The sequence below is a fragment of the Physella acuta genome, unplaced genomic scaffold (assembly GCF_028476545.2).
Source record: "Physella acuta isolate Inbredline_101_S28 unplaced genomic scaffold, ASM2847654v3 ptg000289l, whole genome shotgun sequence".
Classification (NCBI taxonomy): Eukaryota; Metazoa; Mollusca; class Gastropoda; family Physidae; genus Physella; species Physella acuta.
The window spans coordinates 414,984-430,842 of NW_026731808.1; the positions used below are offsets into that span (position 1 = coordinate 414,984).

The 15,859-nt window shown below is 35.9% G+C and overlaps 2 protein-coding genes and 1 non-coding gene across 3 annotated transcripts; 1 reads left to right on the plus strand and 2 right to left on the minus strand.

The window, feature by feature from the left end:
- Positions 1–1,585: 1,585 nt before the first annotated feature.
- LOC131939672 (uncharacterized) lies at positions 1,586–8,573 on the minus strand. Its single transcript, XM_059298131.1, has 4 exons — positions 8,520–8,573; positions 5,832–5,968; positions 4,227–4,681; positions 1,586–2,758 (listed from the first exon to the last, which is right to left on the minus strand). The coding sequence occupies exons 1-4, from the start codon at positions 8,531–8,533 to the stop codon at positions 2,342–2,344; spliced, it is 1,023 nt and encodes a 340-aa protein (XP_059154114.1). The 5' UTR covers positions 8,534–8,573; the 3' UTR covers positions 1,586–2,341.
- Positions 8,574–10,389: 1,816 nt separating this feature from the next.
- LOC131939679 (cytochrome P450 2J1-like) lies at positions 10,390–12,823 on the plus strand. Its single transcript, XM_059298136.1, has 3 exons — positions 10,390–10,553; positions 11,539–11,996; positions 12,303–12,823. The coding sequence occupies exons 1-3, from the start codon at positions 10,390–10,392 to the stop codon at positions 12,821–12,823; spliced, it is 1,143 nt and encodes a 380-aa protein (XP_059154119.1).
- Positions 12,824–15,667: 2,844 nt separating this feature from the next.
- Positions 15,668–15,740, minus strand: Trnat-ugu (transfer RNA threonine (anticodon UGU)). Its single transcript has one exon. It is a non-coding gene; the product is annotated as a tRNA-Thr (tRNA).
- Between the last annotated feature and the right edge of the window lie 119 nt (positions 15,741–15,859).

The window sequence follows — 15,859 nt, forward strand, 5'->3', positions numbered from 1 at the left end:
CGAACTCTTCCATGCTGCATTTTTTTCTCGGTGCCATTAAACTGCTACCCGGGGACTTATTTGGGTACAAAAACATAATGGCGTTACGTCAGTCTATGAAAGATTTCTTTAAGGAAATAATTGAAGAGTGTGGAAAATCCATCGACTTGAATAAAAATGGGAACAATACGTGTGTAGCGGAAATCTACCTCGAAGAAATGAAACGAAAACAGGCAAATAATGAAACGGAGACGTCCTTCTCTTTTGATAATTTGCTCCATACCTGTTGGGATTTCTTCGCGGCTGGGGTAGATAGTGTTGTGAACACCCTCCACTTTGCTGTGTTGTATCTGATAGTTTTCCCAGAAGTACAAGAGAAGATTTACGAAGAAATGAAAGAAATCGTTGGGACTGAATCCTTACCAATCCTTCTCCAGGATTGCTTAGGCTGGTCTACTTTTCTTTTTCCCCTGGGGGTTCCAGTCCAACGCTTGACTCAAGATGCCTATTCTCATGGTCAGCCTGATAATATATGGACATTTTTTTCCGTAGCGATCAGTTAATGTCTATTATTAGATTTTTTTAAAACATTGGGTGTGAGGGTTGTTTGTCACTTTAAAAATATAAATAATACACTGTCAGCAAAATGAATTATTATTGCTCATGTTTCATGTTTATCAACCCAGCCTGCGTGTTTACACAGAATAAATTAAATTAATTTACGATGAATAAAGACTGCGCTTTCATTAAAGTGCATAATACTTAATACTTTGCAAGGGCCTTCAACTGTGGCTAAAAACATAATCAGCATGTTAATTATTGACACCTTAGCTGGTTGTTAAAATGTTTCTAAATTGGGCATTAAACATTATATTATCGTTCTATTGATTATTTGGTTAACCAGACCTGGCATATACATGTACTGAATGGTGAAAATATGATTTTCTCCCTTTGTTGAAAACATGCTTTTCTCCCTTTACTATCAAGAATAGAAGTTCCCAAATTGATCCAATGTTATACCATTCAACTTTTGATTATGCTTAGGGGTACACAAACAAATATATAAATAGATACATAAAGTGGTAGTAAATCTGATAGAGAGAATAGACATCTATGTTGTTATTGTGTCTTTAAGATAATTCTACTATGTTGAAATAGACAAGTTCTGTAACAGTGTAAGTAAGGTTAGATATCTTTGATTTATCAAACTAAATTAAATTAAATGTTTTGTTGAGTTTCCAATTTACCTGGTGTGAAGTGTCAGTTGACATTGAACACTAATTTTCACTAATAGAGTATTTAAAAAACACAAGTAAAATGCATTTACTTTAATAGAAACAAGACACTATATTATGTGGTATTTTAAAAGGATAGAGTTATAATTAGGTAAATTTTCCAAAGGTAGATCAAGTGTGCTGTGTTAGCGCCTTAAGCAACATAGCCTTAATTACCTAAGTTCAAATGGAAACAATGAGTTTAGGTTCAAGGTACAGCCATGATTGCCATGGCAACAAAGGTTACAGAGAAGGCTGCATAACCCGCTAATTTTCACTAAGAAGTAAAAAATAATAGCAGCTTCAATCTATGTAATAATTTTATTTTTTCAAACTGTTTTGTCAATACTCAAAATAGCTATCATTTTCTCATTTGTAAATTGGAATAGACAGGAAATGGGCATTAAGAATATTCATGTTTGGTTATTCTGCATTTTGATTTGATGAAATTATTAGTATGACTCATGATCTGGGTGAAATAAAATGTCATGTAATTTTTTTAGTTATTCTTAATATGGGTCCATACATAATCTTCTTCATATATTCTGTGCAATGGTGTTTTATTGCATGTAAAGTTAGATAATCATCACTAAACTGCACATACTGACTACTCAGGAAAACAAAATATATTGCATTTGGGTTTTGTTCTTTTTTTTTAAATAATTAAAAATATTTGGGTAAGAACAAAAGGTTTAATGAAAATTTGATGAAATTTTAGAATCACCTGAAAATCAACAGAAAATATTAAATCACCATTAATGGAAGATAATGGAAAAATTAGCTAATTTCTGTCTTTTCTTATAATATTAGCCTAAACTATTAAAAAGATTTGTGTTTACATTTTATATTACTCTAAATATATTTTTTAGAAAACTCTTAAGAAGGAATTAACAGCTGTTTTTTTAAAAACTGGTTGCATACACCTAAAGATTTATAGTAGCCACTGTTTGTTAGGAACATATTATTATTGTTTTTAAAATAAACAATACTAAATAAATAACAGAAACACAAGTTACATTATTTAAAACTTAATTATATGTTTAGTTTCCAGTATGTTAATTAATAATTTATTAAATAAATCTAACTGATTAATCCTTGACAGAGTGAAAATATTCTAGTTTGATTTGACATAAATCTTCCCCATCTCTTACAACAGATGAATACACAATATTATCTTCATGTTGTTTTTGCCATAGATGGACATCCAACGTTTGACCTTCAACACTCTCCTTAAAGTAACGGATCTGTACATCCTTGAGCCCATTTGTGATTATGTTTTTACTTATCCCAGGCAGGGCAATGACTGCAATAGCACCAGCAGCTGTAGCATTGAATGATGTAACTGGTGAAGCGCCAACTGACGTGGCACCAGTGTTGTTAGACTGCGTCGCAGTGTTTGAATATGTGTCTCGCAGCATGATAGCGTGGTGAATGGCGTTGATGGCCCAGTGTACGTAGCTGGCAAAATTTGTGTGGTTGAAGTTGTCTGTGTCTGACCATTGCACCTGGGGAGAAATGAGAATGGTTAACTGGGACGGTATGGTCAAATGCTGGATCTTATAACTGCAAACCTGAAAGTCTAGAGTTCGGATCCTGGGCTTGAGTCTGTAGAACATTACTGAGTCCACCCAGCTCTCATGGGTACCTGACTTATGGTAGGGAAACAAAGGCTACAGGGCATAGCGCTCACCATACACCGAGGTCATTAAAACAGATGAACTCTACTTCATCCAATCCATGTGTTTTGGGCAGTTACAGAAGTTGATGAACTGTTCTGTAATATTTGCAAAGAAAAAACTGTTGGGAAATTGCTGGTTATAATATTGATTGGATGCTGAAAATAGTATTGGCAGGAGATAATGATATTGGCAGAAAGAGCAATAATGTTGATAATGGCACACATTGACATGGAAAATAAAATATACATTATTAGGCCTTTAAAACTGTAGGACATACTGGAAGGTCAGGAAAATATCAACTCCACTCTACAAATCTAGACAGCTAAGTAAAATGTAATGTTAAAGAATTAAAATAGCTCCTAACTCTCTAGTAAGCCTCAAAACGGGGATGATTTTGGAGCTACATTAACCCTACTTAATTTTTTGATAAATTATTTTCTAAAGGTTTTATTGTGTTTCTAGTGAATAGAAATCAAGCTAAAGCTTGACTATTTTTATGAGAATTTATAATAACTCAATCTGAAAACTTGGATTAGACAAGCTATTTAATTGGCTTGGCAGAAAAGTGCCTAAAGATGTACTAAAGACATTTCACATAAAATCTGAAATGATATATAATGGGCTGGTCAGTAATTTATAAAAAAAATAATTTTAAATGATGACTGCAGTGAGTTAAACCATAGACAAATTGTAAAAACAAATAAGAGGAAGACTAAGCAATCTCAAAATGGAAGACTGCTAAAAGAGTTGATTGAATTTTTTAAACCAGAAAGTTATGGGGAGCTCACTACGGTTTTATTTAAATAAATTCTATATGAATAATAGAAACAACAATTGATATTGTAATACTTATTTCAAGATTTATAACAATAATTTATTATATTGGCCTAGTTAACTTAGTGAATTATCCTTAACAGAGTGGAAATATTCCACCTCCATTTGATGTGATTGATTCAAATGACTGTCCTCTTTAAAAGTGTCATAAAGAATGAACATAAATAAGAAAAATTAGACTTGTCAAGATAATCTATAGAAAATGTTTTTACAAGCCATGCTATCAGTTCTTGTAATTCTTGACCTCGGCATATGAAGGGATAATGTGGTCAGCACTATGCCCAGCCGTCTTACCTTCTCTAATGTGAGTTAGGTACCCATCAGAGCTGTGTGGACTCAGAGACATTCCACTGACCTGGATTCAAAACTTGAAACTTATGGGTAAGCAGTAGTGCTCTACCACTAGGCCACGCCGTCCCATATTGTTAGATTTTGGGCAAATAATAAGCAATGCACTTACCACAACAGATTGTTTGTATGTTGGGGATGGACGATCCATTGGGTTGAAGAACACAGGTTTCTCCATACACCCCTTGTCTTTATATTTATTCTTATACCAATCAGGCAGTGCTGTGGGTTTCCTTGTTTCTCTGTCAATGTACACCAGCTGATTCATCTGTGACCATAAAGGTTCTTCTATGGTTTTACCAGCGTTATAGAAATGTGACACGCTTCCCATTGAGGAATTTCTAACATAGCCCATGACAAACTCAACGTCCAGTGGCTGTTTGAGAACTTCCGGAGAGTACAACCACCTTGACATTGTGAACTGAGTGGAGGACACAAAGGTGAAGTTGTTTTTTGTAATGGTTGGCCAGTCGAGAAAAACGTGTCCAGCATTGTTGTAGGGTCTGTTCATGACGTGCGATCTGGATATGACAGAGGTCAACATCAGACTGGTCAATTTTGGGTTGCCTGTCAAACAAAACAAAAACTAAGCCAGTTTACAAGTCAAGGATTTGCTATAGTTTTTATACTGCATCTCATCATCATCTTTTCTCGTTCATGCCCAAGACACACGAGGCAGATCAAGTAGAGTTCATCTGCTTCAGACACCACGGCATATGAAGTGATAGTGTGGTCAACACTATGCCCAGCCGCCTTTGTTTCCCTAACGTGAGTTAGGTACACATTAGAGTTGTGTGGACTCAGGGACATTTGACTGATTTGATCCCAGATCTTTCAAGTTAGCAGCCTAGCTCTCTACTGCTGGTCCACACCAATCCATTATGCTGTGTTTACTACTCTTAATTTGCTTTAACACTTGAAAAGTACTTTTATATTCAAAGTTGCTCAATAATCATAATACGCTACAAGAAATGCATCCATACATTTTCTAGGCCTAATTAATATTAATATTATTTAAATGTTAAACAATACAACTAGCAATAATAATTTTGTCTTGTTATCTGCTAAAAGAATATTAAAATTTACAGTTTTACAATAAGTCTATAGGCCAAGTGTCCTAAAATAAATTAGCATTGATATTTCTGTTAATATTTTCACCTGAATCTAAAATATCAACAGAATAACCATTATAGAAAATGTAATCTGATACCTGACAATAATGAAGTGAAAACAAGCTACATGAAAAAATGTTTGACCATGTTTTAAAGAAAATAAATTGTAAGATGTTGCTGGTAAAAATGCCAAGTGATTGCTTATAAGATGTGTTTTCTAGTATCACTACCCTTAATCTAGCCATGGTCAATAACAGTAACCCTAATAGCTATAGGTATAGGAATACTAACTAAATAAAACATGAAAACAATACTATATCGTTTTCAGGTGTTTGTATAAAAACCATGTTTAATGAAAGAAATATAGAATCAAAAGCCTATCAGTGAAACCTGGAAATGAAGCTGTTCTACCATATGCATCACCCATCTCCATCACCTATAAAATGTGTTGTATTGTTATGCCTTCATCATTACTTCTTTCTCACATAGAAAAGATGCTCTAGGCTTATTGTTTTATCCTACCTGCATCTACCTAGGATATCTATCACCTGAAAAAGATGTGCTAGGCCTATTGTTCTACCTTGATTATAAGAATAGGTGCCTACCATCTCTATCAAAACTTTCATGAGACAGACCAGGTATGGTAAACTTTGCTGTCCAAAAAGGTGTGTCTGTAACCCTAAGGTTCGTTACATTAAATTGGTTTAATAATGACTTTTTCCACACCTGGGTTGCTGCTGTTCTGAAATTAAAAACAAAACAGAATAAAAAATTGTTAGGGCAGTTTGATAGGACTTTTGAGCATGGAAATGTACTAAGTGTCCCACTACCAAAGGCTAGACTATTGTAAATTTGCTGAGTGTTTAAAATAAGGTTTAAGCATCTACTCTACACAATAGTCTTTTACTTGTCTTTGCATAATTAATACTAACAATTAACATTGAAGACTAAGCCTTTGTTCTGTTCTGCATCTAACTAATTATTAGACTATCAGAATCACCCACACAGTAAGATGTAAACCATCAAAAGGGTCTGAGAAAAATGCTAGACACAAAACCCTACATGGCTACATGGCTAGTCGGTAAAATGCAAGAAGAAAATGTAAGTAAATAAACATACATGCGAAATTAAGGGTAAATAGTGAGACACAATTTGCATGACAGTTTTGGTTTGGCGATTTCCTATTTAGAAGCTCGAGAATACAAGTTGTTATCTAGAATCTAGTTCTAGATCACAAGTGTTATATTTCTTTTTTTACATCCTAGCACAAACCATCATATTCATTACTGATTAGTTTTCTTTAATCTTCAGGACAGTGTGTGAAGTGTGGTGAGTCATCAGATGAGGCGAGTGTTGGAGTCTTGTTGTTAGACTGTTAGTGTTAGTAAATTATTAAATTATTACTAGATCTAGATCTAGAGGTGGACTCAGGTCAGGGACGTTCCACTGATGATTTGAACACGGATTTGAACTCGAGGCCGAGGCTCTCGCGTTGGCAATCTCTAACACTACTACTACTAACAAACAGAGTTTCTTCCAGGCATCTCTTCGGAGGGGGGGGGGGGGGGGTTGGGGGGGCTGTGAGCCCCCCCCCCCCCCCCCGAAAATTTTTTACCGCCCCCCCGCCCCCCCCCCCCCGAACGAAATGAAAAGAGTCTAGACTAGAGTCTAGCTAGCAGCCAGTATAGCTACTACTACTAGGTAAACCTCCATTTTAGCGTAATTTATTCTCCGTTGCTTGTTTACCTCCAGTTGAGCGTATTTTATTATAATAACCGAAACACACCAAAACATTAGAAAAACACGATTTATTTTTTGTATTGTATTTCTGTTTTCACAAATGAATAAAATGAATGTTTAAAAAACACGACTTATTTATTTGTATTGTATTTTTGTTTTAACAAATGAATAAAAAACAACAAAGAGACTGACTGAAGTGCTTTGTTGGTTACAAAAATACTTAAAATAGAGATGCACACTTTGTACAATTAAGTGTTCCAATTTCAACTAAACTGAATAAAAGTATTAAAAGGCACAATGATGCTGCCGAAAGTTGGCCGAGGGGGGGGGGGGGTGGAATTTGGTGAGGGATGGCTTGGAGTGTTAAAGAAAGAAGAAAGTGTGACAACTCACGTTGTCATTTAAAAAAAAAAATGTTAGAGGTCGTCCATAAATGACGTCACACTCGTAGGGGGAGGGGGGGGGGGTGATTTTGTGACGGTGTGTGATGAGGGGGGGGTTCAGATGGTGCTACATCATTTTGGGGGGGGGTCTTGCTTTTTGTGATGACACGCTTTTTTTTACGATTTTTACCTCCCGCCTCCCCTCCGTTACACGTCGTCACAAAAAGTCAGACCCCCCCCCCCTAAAATGACGTCACACTTCAGCCTACAACCCCCCCCCCCCCCCCCCTCAAAATTTCTGTTGAATTTTTCTTAAAACATCGATAATTTTTCCAAAATCTTGTCAGAACTCTGTCAACATAGAGTATTTTGATCAATTCATATTACAATTTATTAAAACCGTTTTCTAAAACGTGAAATAACGGCTATAACTTGTTTTTCTAACATTGCTTTTTTATAATGCAAAAAAGGGACGTCACACCATCTGAAACCCCACCCCCTCCCCCTCATCACACACCGTCATAAAATTGCTGACCCCCCTCTCCCTTACGAGTGTGACGTCATTTATGGACGACCCCACATCAATTTTTTTTAAAAGTCAGAAATTTACTCATACAAAAAAGGGAAGGATGGTAGATTTACTATGAATTTAAATAACATACAACTCTATAGTAAAATAATTTTTTCAGTTTTAGCAAAACTGTCAAATTAAAAAACACAGAGTTTGTACATTTATTGCATAAATACAAAACAGAATGATTAACAGCGTATCAGTTTCACCATGAGACAAATGCCTTTTTTTTTTTTAAAAATACAATACAACTAAACAAGTCGTGTTTTTTTAAATATTCATTTTTATTCATTTGCTAAAACAAAAATATAATACAAAAAATAAATCGTGTTTTCCTAATGTTTTGGTGTGTTTCGGTTGTTATAATAAAATACGCTCAACTGGAGGTAAACAAGCAACGGAGAATAAAATACGCTGAAATGGAGTTTTACCCTACTACTACACTACTAGCTAGGCTAGACTCTCTCTACTACTAGATTCTAGATTTAATTTATTAAAATTAGCCTACATAATAACCCACCAGCTCCCTGTACAATTTGCAATGGAATTTTTAGATCAAGATCTAGACAATAATTATAATTATTTAATTATTCTCTTACTTTAAGACACTCATTGCGTCGTGTTGTTGTTATTTTTCAACCTTTTCAAAACATAACCTTTGCCCTCGGAAGTTAAACTTTTGACCTCTTATAATTTAACCTTTGACACTTGAACTTTTTCTCAGGGCTAGCACTAGCATATTTTAAAATCATTATGCCGCTATAATCATATCCAATCCATCTTAATCGTTTTTAGCGCAATTTCCATACGGACAATTGCGATTATTAACTCGTTCTGGATGGATGTGTGTCCGATGTGTGTCCGCAGCTTTAAGTCGTATCTCCTCCTCAACGAAGCAATATTGAGGACTAGTTCCAAAGCAAATATGTTAAGCAAGTTCCGAGGATGATTGTGGGCCAAAAAAATTCCCGGAATTCCTTCCTGAATTTCCCGGAAAAGCCAAAAAAAACCTCGAAAAAATGCAGTTTTTGGCCCATATCTCGACAACCAGACCACTTAGCGACTTGAAACATTTACCAATCGATTCCTGCCATAATTTAGAACAATATTGACGAAGAAAGTTTTCAAAAATATCCTTTCGTTCGGTCACAAAAAATTAATTAAGGAAATTGCACTTAAATTGTCACTAGACTTTTTATTAACTTGTTTTTTTTTGTGTGCGTCTTATATTCGATGTAGAAAACAGTTAAATCAGGTTAATTCAGTAGAAGATTCAAGTGACGCCACCCCCAAACCCATAACTTTCAAGTGACGCCACCCCCAACCCCTAAGAATATTTTGTAGACCTTCATAAGCATTTATTGACTCTAATATTGTATGTGTGTGTGGGGGGGGGGGGGGAATATGGCTAGGGGGTAGGCAAAGTCTAAAATCTGACTCCAAATAAATTAGGTCGAGACTGATCTACGCGGATCTTTTCTATGGGTCACCTTGGTGAAGTATTTGACCGGTACTACGAAAATTTCTATGGGCCAATTTAGCGAAGTATGTCGCCAGTACTGCGAACATTCGTAAAGGCCAATTTGGCAAAGATCATTGTTATACGTAGTGAACGTAAACAAGGTAGCGTGTTTTCAATGAAACTTATTTTGCAGGAACTAGAGCTGAACTAAATGCCATTGAAGCAAACATGTTGTGATAATGGACTTCCAGGTCAAAGCGTTCAGTTTCTTTTATGTTTTATCCAGAGGCGTATCAACCCTTTTTAGGAGAGTCAACTCCAAAATCAAACAACTGCTGCCTTGTAATTTGTTCTTGGTTGGACAAAGGCTATGGAAGTAAATCCAAAAAGAAAAGCAGGCTGAAATCGAAGTAAATAACCTCAATGGCGCAAAATCAGTTGACACATATACTTAAGTGTGTTTATGGCGAACCCTTCCAACATTAAAATTAAAAACGACGAAGAACAAGAAATATTTAAGTTACCGCAAAACGCCCACTCTTCCAGTCACTATCCTGTAACAGATTTTCTTTTGGTGCCAAACAAACGATGTAGAAAACTGTGCAATCTGTCTATTTTCTTAACTGTGATTGTGTATAATTCAGTAATGCAGATCAAAATCATATTTTGTTTACCCCGTTTGGCGTCCCCCTAGTGTTTGCGCCCGAGGCGGCCGCCCCACCCGCACTCCCCTTACCACGCCTCTGGTTATACCCTGGGTGAGGCAGCACAACAACGTGTAGCAAATATATTTTTAAAACTTGATACATCCATAACATGCAATTTCTGAATATAAATGTGAAAACATGTAAAAAAAAAACAAAAGATGAAACCAACGATGATTTCAATTACTTAATTTTTAGTATATAAACTATAAAGTTAACTTATGAAAGTTCATAGACATTTTGATTTCAAGTGCTGATTTAAAAATATATTTCCGTAATCAAGAAGTCAGCGGTAGCTTTACAATGTTGGAGTTTGTGTTTGTGTTGGTGCTGTTGTCAGCCTGGTGGTGGAGCACACGACGTCACACAGGTTTACCACCAAGTCCTGGCATCGCCCTGCCAGTCGTTGGACACTTGTACCTCATGGAGCAGGATCCAACTCGTCTTCTGCAGGCGTGGAGGAAAAAGTAAGTGTTTTGAAATTCGTACATGCAATTTTATAGGCAACCTAAAAATTCTAGTATTACAAAAAAATTCATAAAAAAAACGTTTTAATAACAAGCATTTAGATCTATATACTAATGCACTAAAAAGTAGAAAATAAATGAGTTTTTTTAAATGTATAGTAATACACTACTATTTAAATAACTATAAAGAAAAGCGTGGGCCTCGTAAATATTAGTAAAGGTATCCTATAGATAATAAAGTGACTCACGCTTTTCTTTATAGTTATTTAAATAGGAGTGTATAACTATACATTTAAAGAAACTAATTTATTTTCTACTTTATTAGTGCATTAGTAAATAAAAGCTTGTTATTAAAACGTTTTTTATGAAAAAAAAATTTAGTTACTTATATGTTTTATTTAGACTTGAGTTGCACGACTAAAAACCATTGCGCACCTATTGAACGTGATGACTCGTGTCTAATAGCGCGGAATAGTTTGATAAGACAGCCTACTAATTTGGACAAACTTTTAATTAATTCATAAAAAATTAATCAGGCAACCAATTTAGATTAATTTAATGTCATGTTGCATTGTCTTCATGTCTTGACCCACGTACCAACTACGAACCGTATCTGTCAGCTAGAAGTGCCTGCAAGTTCGCTCTGGCGTTTCGGTCTAGACAGACTGACGACAGACTGACAAGAGACTGACGACAGAATGACGAGAAAGTGAGTTAATTAAAAGCTTGAAAGAAAGAAGAGTTTCAAAGTTCTGGTTAAATTTAACCACTTGCTTTTATGCGTATGTTTTTTTGTACAACTATCTGTAATATAGGCAAGGAAAGTACGAACCTAAATCTGAAATTTGCTAAAAAATAATAGTTTACATGTTTCTAATGCGGAAAACTTAAAACTTACCAAAGCTAAATTTTTTGTTTAGTTTATATTATATTTAAAAGTTTGATACAATAAACGTTTTAAAAATCTTTTTTTTTTAAATTACAGACTAGGAAACGTGTTCTCTTTAAAGTTGGGATCAAAAAGGGTTGTTTTCATCAATGGATATGACGTCATTCACGAAGCTCTGGTGAAACAGCATTCGGTATTCATGAACAGATCGGACAGTTTTATCCACCATCATGTTATGAAAGGAAAAGGAGTTGCTTCCCTTAAAGGTGAAGAATGGAAAGTGCAAAGAACTCTTCTTCGTCATTCATTTAGATCTATGGGCATTGGGAAAAACGTCATGGCCGAGCGTATCAGCATAGAAATAAAATTTCTTCTCGATGCTTTAAAAGAGTTGAAAGGTGAACCAACTGATGTGAAAAAACAAATCAGTGCATGTGTTAGCAACATTGTCTGTAACGTAACCACAGGACGACGTTTTGACTACCAAGATCCCTTTTTTCTCAACCTTCAGGAGCGTCTGGCTATCAAACATGTCGATGCTTCATTTTTCCCAGGTATTATCAAATACCTTCCCGGTGATTTGTTTGGCTTTCATGAAATAATATCGGTGCGGCAGGCTGTTAAACGATTTTTTAAACAAATGATTGAAAACAACACCAAACTTGAGGAAAGTGAAAGATACATGTGTATGACTGAAATCTTCGTGAAAGAAATAAAGCGCAAAGAAACAGACACAGAAACGAAGACGTCCATCACCCTTTCGAACTTACTTTACAGCTGTTGTGATTTGTTCTCCGCTGGTATAGACACCACAACCAGCACCGTTATGTTTGCTGTGTTGTAATTGTCTGTTTTCCCAGAAATACAAGACAAGTTATACGAAGAGATGAAAAACGTCGTTGGAACTGACACTCTCCCTAACATGTCTCACAAGTCAAAGTTAAAATATCTTAACGCGTTTATCTTTGAGACACAGAGATTTGGAAATGTAAGTGCTACTGGACTCGACCGCACAGCAGACGTAGACACGACGCTCAACGGTTACTTTATTCCAAAAGGCTCCCTCCTGATAACTGTCTTTGACTCTCTGTTCTGGGATGACAAGATATGGGGAGACGCAATGACGTTCAGACCTGAGAGATTTCTAGAAAACGGTGAGCTGACGGTTAAAAAAGAATTTCTGCCGTTTTCCGTCGGTCGCCGCAACTGCGTGGGGGAGTCTCTGGCTGTCATGGAACGCTATCTGATTATTGCGGCTTTGGTGCACACTTTTCACTTGCTGCCCGAGGATCCCAACAATTTGCCGACTACCAAAGGTATATTTGGGCTGACTAGAACACCACATACATTCAAAGTTCGTGCAGTTTTAAGAGGTGTTTGAGGTGTAAAATATTCAGTTTGAAAAAAAAGCGTAAGTAAGGGGGGGGGGATATGAAGAAAGCATCTTAGTTTCTAGACAAGCATTGTAACATTTATATTTGAAGCAGCCTCGATGTTGTTGATTTGTCATTGTTATTTAACGAATGCCGATAATGAATCATAGTACAATTAATATAAGGGATAGTATGGCCTAGTGGTAGAGCACTAGACAGTTAACCCGAAAGTCTGGAGCTCGAATTTGGATTCAAATCAGTAAGATGTCCTTGAGTCCACCCGGATCTAATGGGTACCGTACTAACGTTAAGGTGAGTTAAGGCGGCTTGGCATAGCACTGACCCCACTATCCGTTCATATGCCGAGGTCACAGAAACTGGTAAACTCTAATTCACTTTCCCCATGGACCGTCTTGTTCAAAAAGGGAACTTTACTTATTGTAAAATGCGTATAGAATAGTAGAGCGCAACATTGCTAACCTGCAAGCCTCAAGATCAAATTCAAATGTTTATATTTATATCCAAACTACATTACATCCTCTCTGTAAGATGTGTTCTACATACGCTTATCTTTGCCTGCAATAGCCTTATAAATGTTTAGTAACCTTTACGCGCTTGATAAGCTTGCAGCAGTACATGTGATTCATCTATCACATGTTTTGTTTTTTAAATTTAAGTTAATACTTTATACGGTTTCATGGCCGTCATTCATTTTATCTGGGCTTAAAATCTTCGTAAGTACGAATGTGTCAAAATAGAATGTTGAATGACAGCCAGAGGACGGTTAGTGAACGGTTACAAGTACAAAACGTCACGCACTGTTTAACCCGTGCTGGCAGAAGTGATTTTACTCTAAGTTATGTGTGAGGGTTGCGGGGCAAAGACTAGTTACAGTTGAAGACGGAATCTGGGTCCTTGTCCACGTAGTTTATATAATAAATATACGATTAAAATTTGGGTTATTAAACAAGAACACCATATGGAAGATCAAAGTTGGACTGATGAAAACATTTAGGGTCGAGCATTCGTATAATGTCAGAATAAAAGAATGACCCCTGACAAAAAATTTCAGATGAAAATCTCTCACTCCCGCCCGTATACCTACCAGAGTTTCTTCCAGTCCACCCCCCTTCTTGTCCCCGAACGAAATGGAATTTATAAAGAAATTATATACTTTTAACAGTGTCCGCCCCCCCCCCCCCCCACACCCAGAAATTTTAGTCCGCCACCCGCCCCCACCCCTAAAAATTCAAGTGCCCCCCCCCCCCCCCCGAAGTAAAAAGTAAGGAAGAAACATTGATTCCGACAAGGCGTGATTCATACGACAATCACTAAACGAATAATATTCTGAAATATAATTGTAATTAAAAAAAACATGTGTATAGAGTAGTGCTTGGTAGATGATAATTTTTCTAGTATCAGTTATCGTCCAAATAAAATTTAAAAAAAAAAAACAATCAACGAACCTTTTTCTCCATTCTTTGAACAGCCTGGTCGGGTCTGGCTCCATCAAGTGTAGATGTCCTATAAGTGGTAGAGCGATGCCAGGACTTGGTGGTAAACCCGTCTGACGTCGTGTGGTCCACCACCACACCGACAACAGCACCAACACAAACACCAACACAATATCCAACATGCTGGAAAACTTTTCCAGAAACGATAAATGGAATGATTCAAGAACCGTCTTCCATCCAGGCTAAGGAGCTTGTGTCGTTGCTTTACCCACCTATCTAGGTCACTTGTGGCAGGTACAACTAAACCTTAAAGAATAGTTCTGGACCTGTAAAGTATTTCGGTATACTGTATGACCTCTTTTGATATAGAGGTCAGCCAGAGTTCATAACCTTTAACATGTGTTCCTGACGACTGGTGAAATTATAACGGCTTCTGCTGACACAACTTACTGGCTTCTTGGCTCTAAACATCTTTTGTTTTGCTTAAGGTCAAATGATTTAATTAACAAGAAACTACGCCTACTGCTTGTATGTTGTTGGGGAGGGGAGGGGGTGCCAGACCCGTGGATTAAATCAGGTCTTAAGAAACACCACTGAAACAATAATGACTACTACTAGTGTGACTTTCATTAGCCTATAAAAGAGACACGATAACACTCATTGAGATTTTGCAGAGCAGTGGGCGCCGATAGGAGACCCGAATTAAAAAAAAAATAAGGACACATTCGTTACATCGGTCAGAATGGATAAATTACCATGTTATTCTAGCTATAAGCTAAAGAGGGAACTACTTATAATTTTTATGTTGTTTTTTTAATGATAATTTTACACTGTCTTGAGTAGAAAAAATCCTTTTAAAATTCTTTTAACTCTTTAGCGTAATTCTTTTAATAAATGATATGCTAATATTTACTTTTAAAATGATAGAAAATATAATTCCATTGAGTTTTAATGGCACGTAGAGTACTCGCAGACGGGTGTGATTTGATGAGTTTTTTTGTAATTTTACTCTGCTGATTTTGACAAAAAAAGTTTGACCAAATGCGTACCAGGTAGGGTTTAAAAATTATTTTTTAGAAATATTAAAGCGGCAAAACAAATATTCGTAAAAGTATTAAATAAAAGTAAAAACCTTATTTAAAAAATCTATCAGATTCACCAATACGAGAAAAGATAAAAATATTTTTTCTGCCTTTAAGTTTGTACACATTTTGCTATAAAAACGCTTTCCAATACTCTTAACACTCAAACACAACATTCTTGTACGAAAATACATGTAAAGTTTATTGTTATTTTTTCAAAGAAAAAAAAATGAAAAGCAAATTTGTAAATTTAAAAAATAACAAATTGACAAAATAGTCAAAAGAAAAAAAATTAGCCAAATAAAAATATAACACTAGCCCCCAGTGAGAATTGAACTCACGACCCCTGGTTTACAAGACCAGTGCTCTAACCACTGAGCTATGGAGGCGGTTCACATGTTATTTTCAAATACATTAAAGTAATCAGATATTATTATTAACGGTTATCATGAATAGTCATAACATGTAAAGAATCCACTCCGATAAGCTAAATTATTTTATTTGTAAT

Bases quoted from the DNA above. Each gene is read 5' to 3' on its own strand.
- LOC131939679 (XM_059298136.1), top strand. From the start codon at position 10,390: ATGTTGGAGTTTGTGTTTGTGTTGGTGCTGTTGTCAGCCTGGTGGTGG. The intron at 10,554-11,538 runs GTAAGTGTTTTG...TTTAAATTACAG, and splicing joins CTGCAGGCGTGGAGGAAAAA to ACTAGGAAACGTGTTCTCTT. The intron at 11,997-12,302 runs GTATTATCAAAT...CTGTTTTCCCAG, and splicing joins CGATGCTTCATTTTTCCCAG to AAATACAAGACAAGTTATAC.
- LOC131939672 (XM_059298131.1), bottom strand. The intron at 4,682-5,831 runs GTAGGCACCTAT...TTTGTTTGACAG, and splicing joins TGAAAGTTTTGATAGAGATG to GCAACCCAAAATTGACCAGT. The intron at 2,759-4,226 runs GTAAGTGCATTG...ATTTCTCCCCAG, and splicing joins CATACAAACAATCTGTTGTG to GTGCAATGGTCAGACACAGA.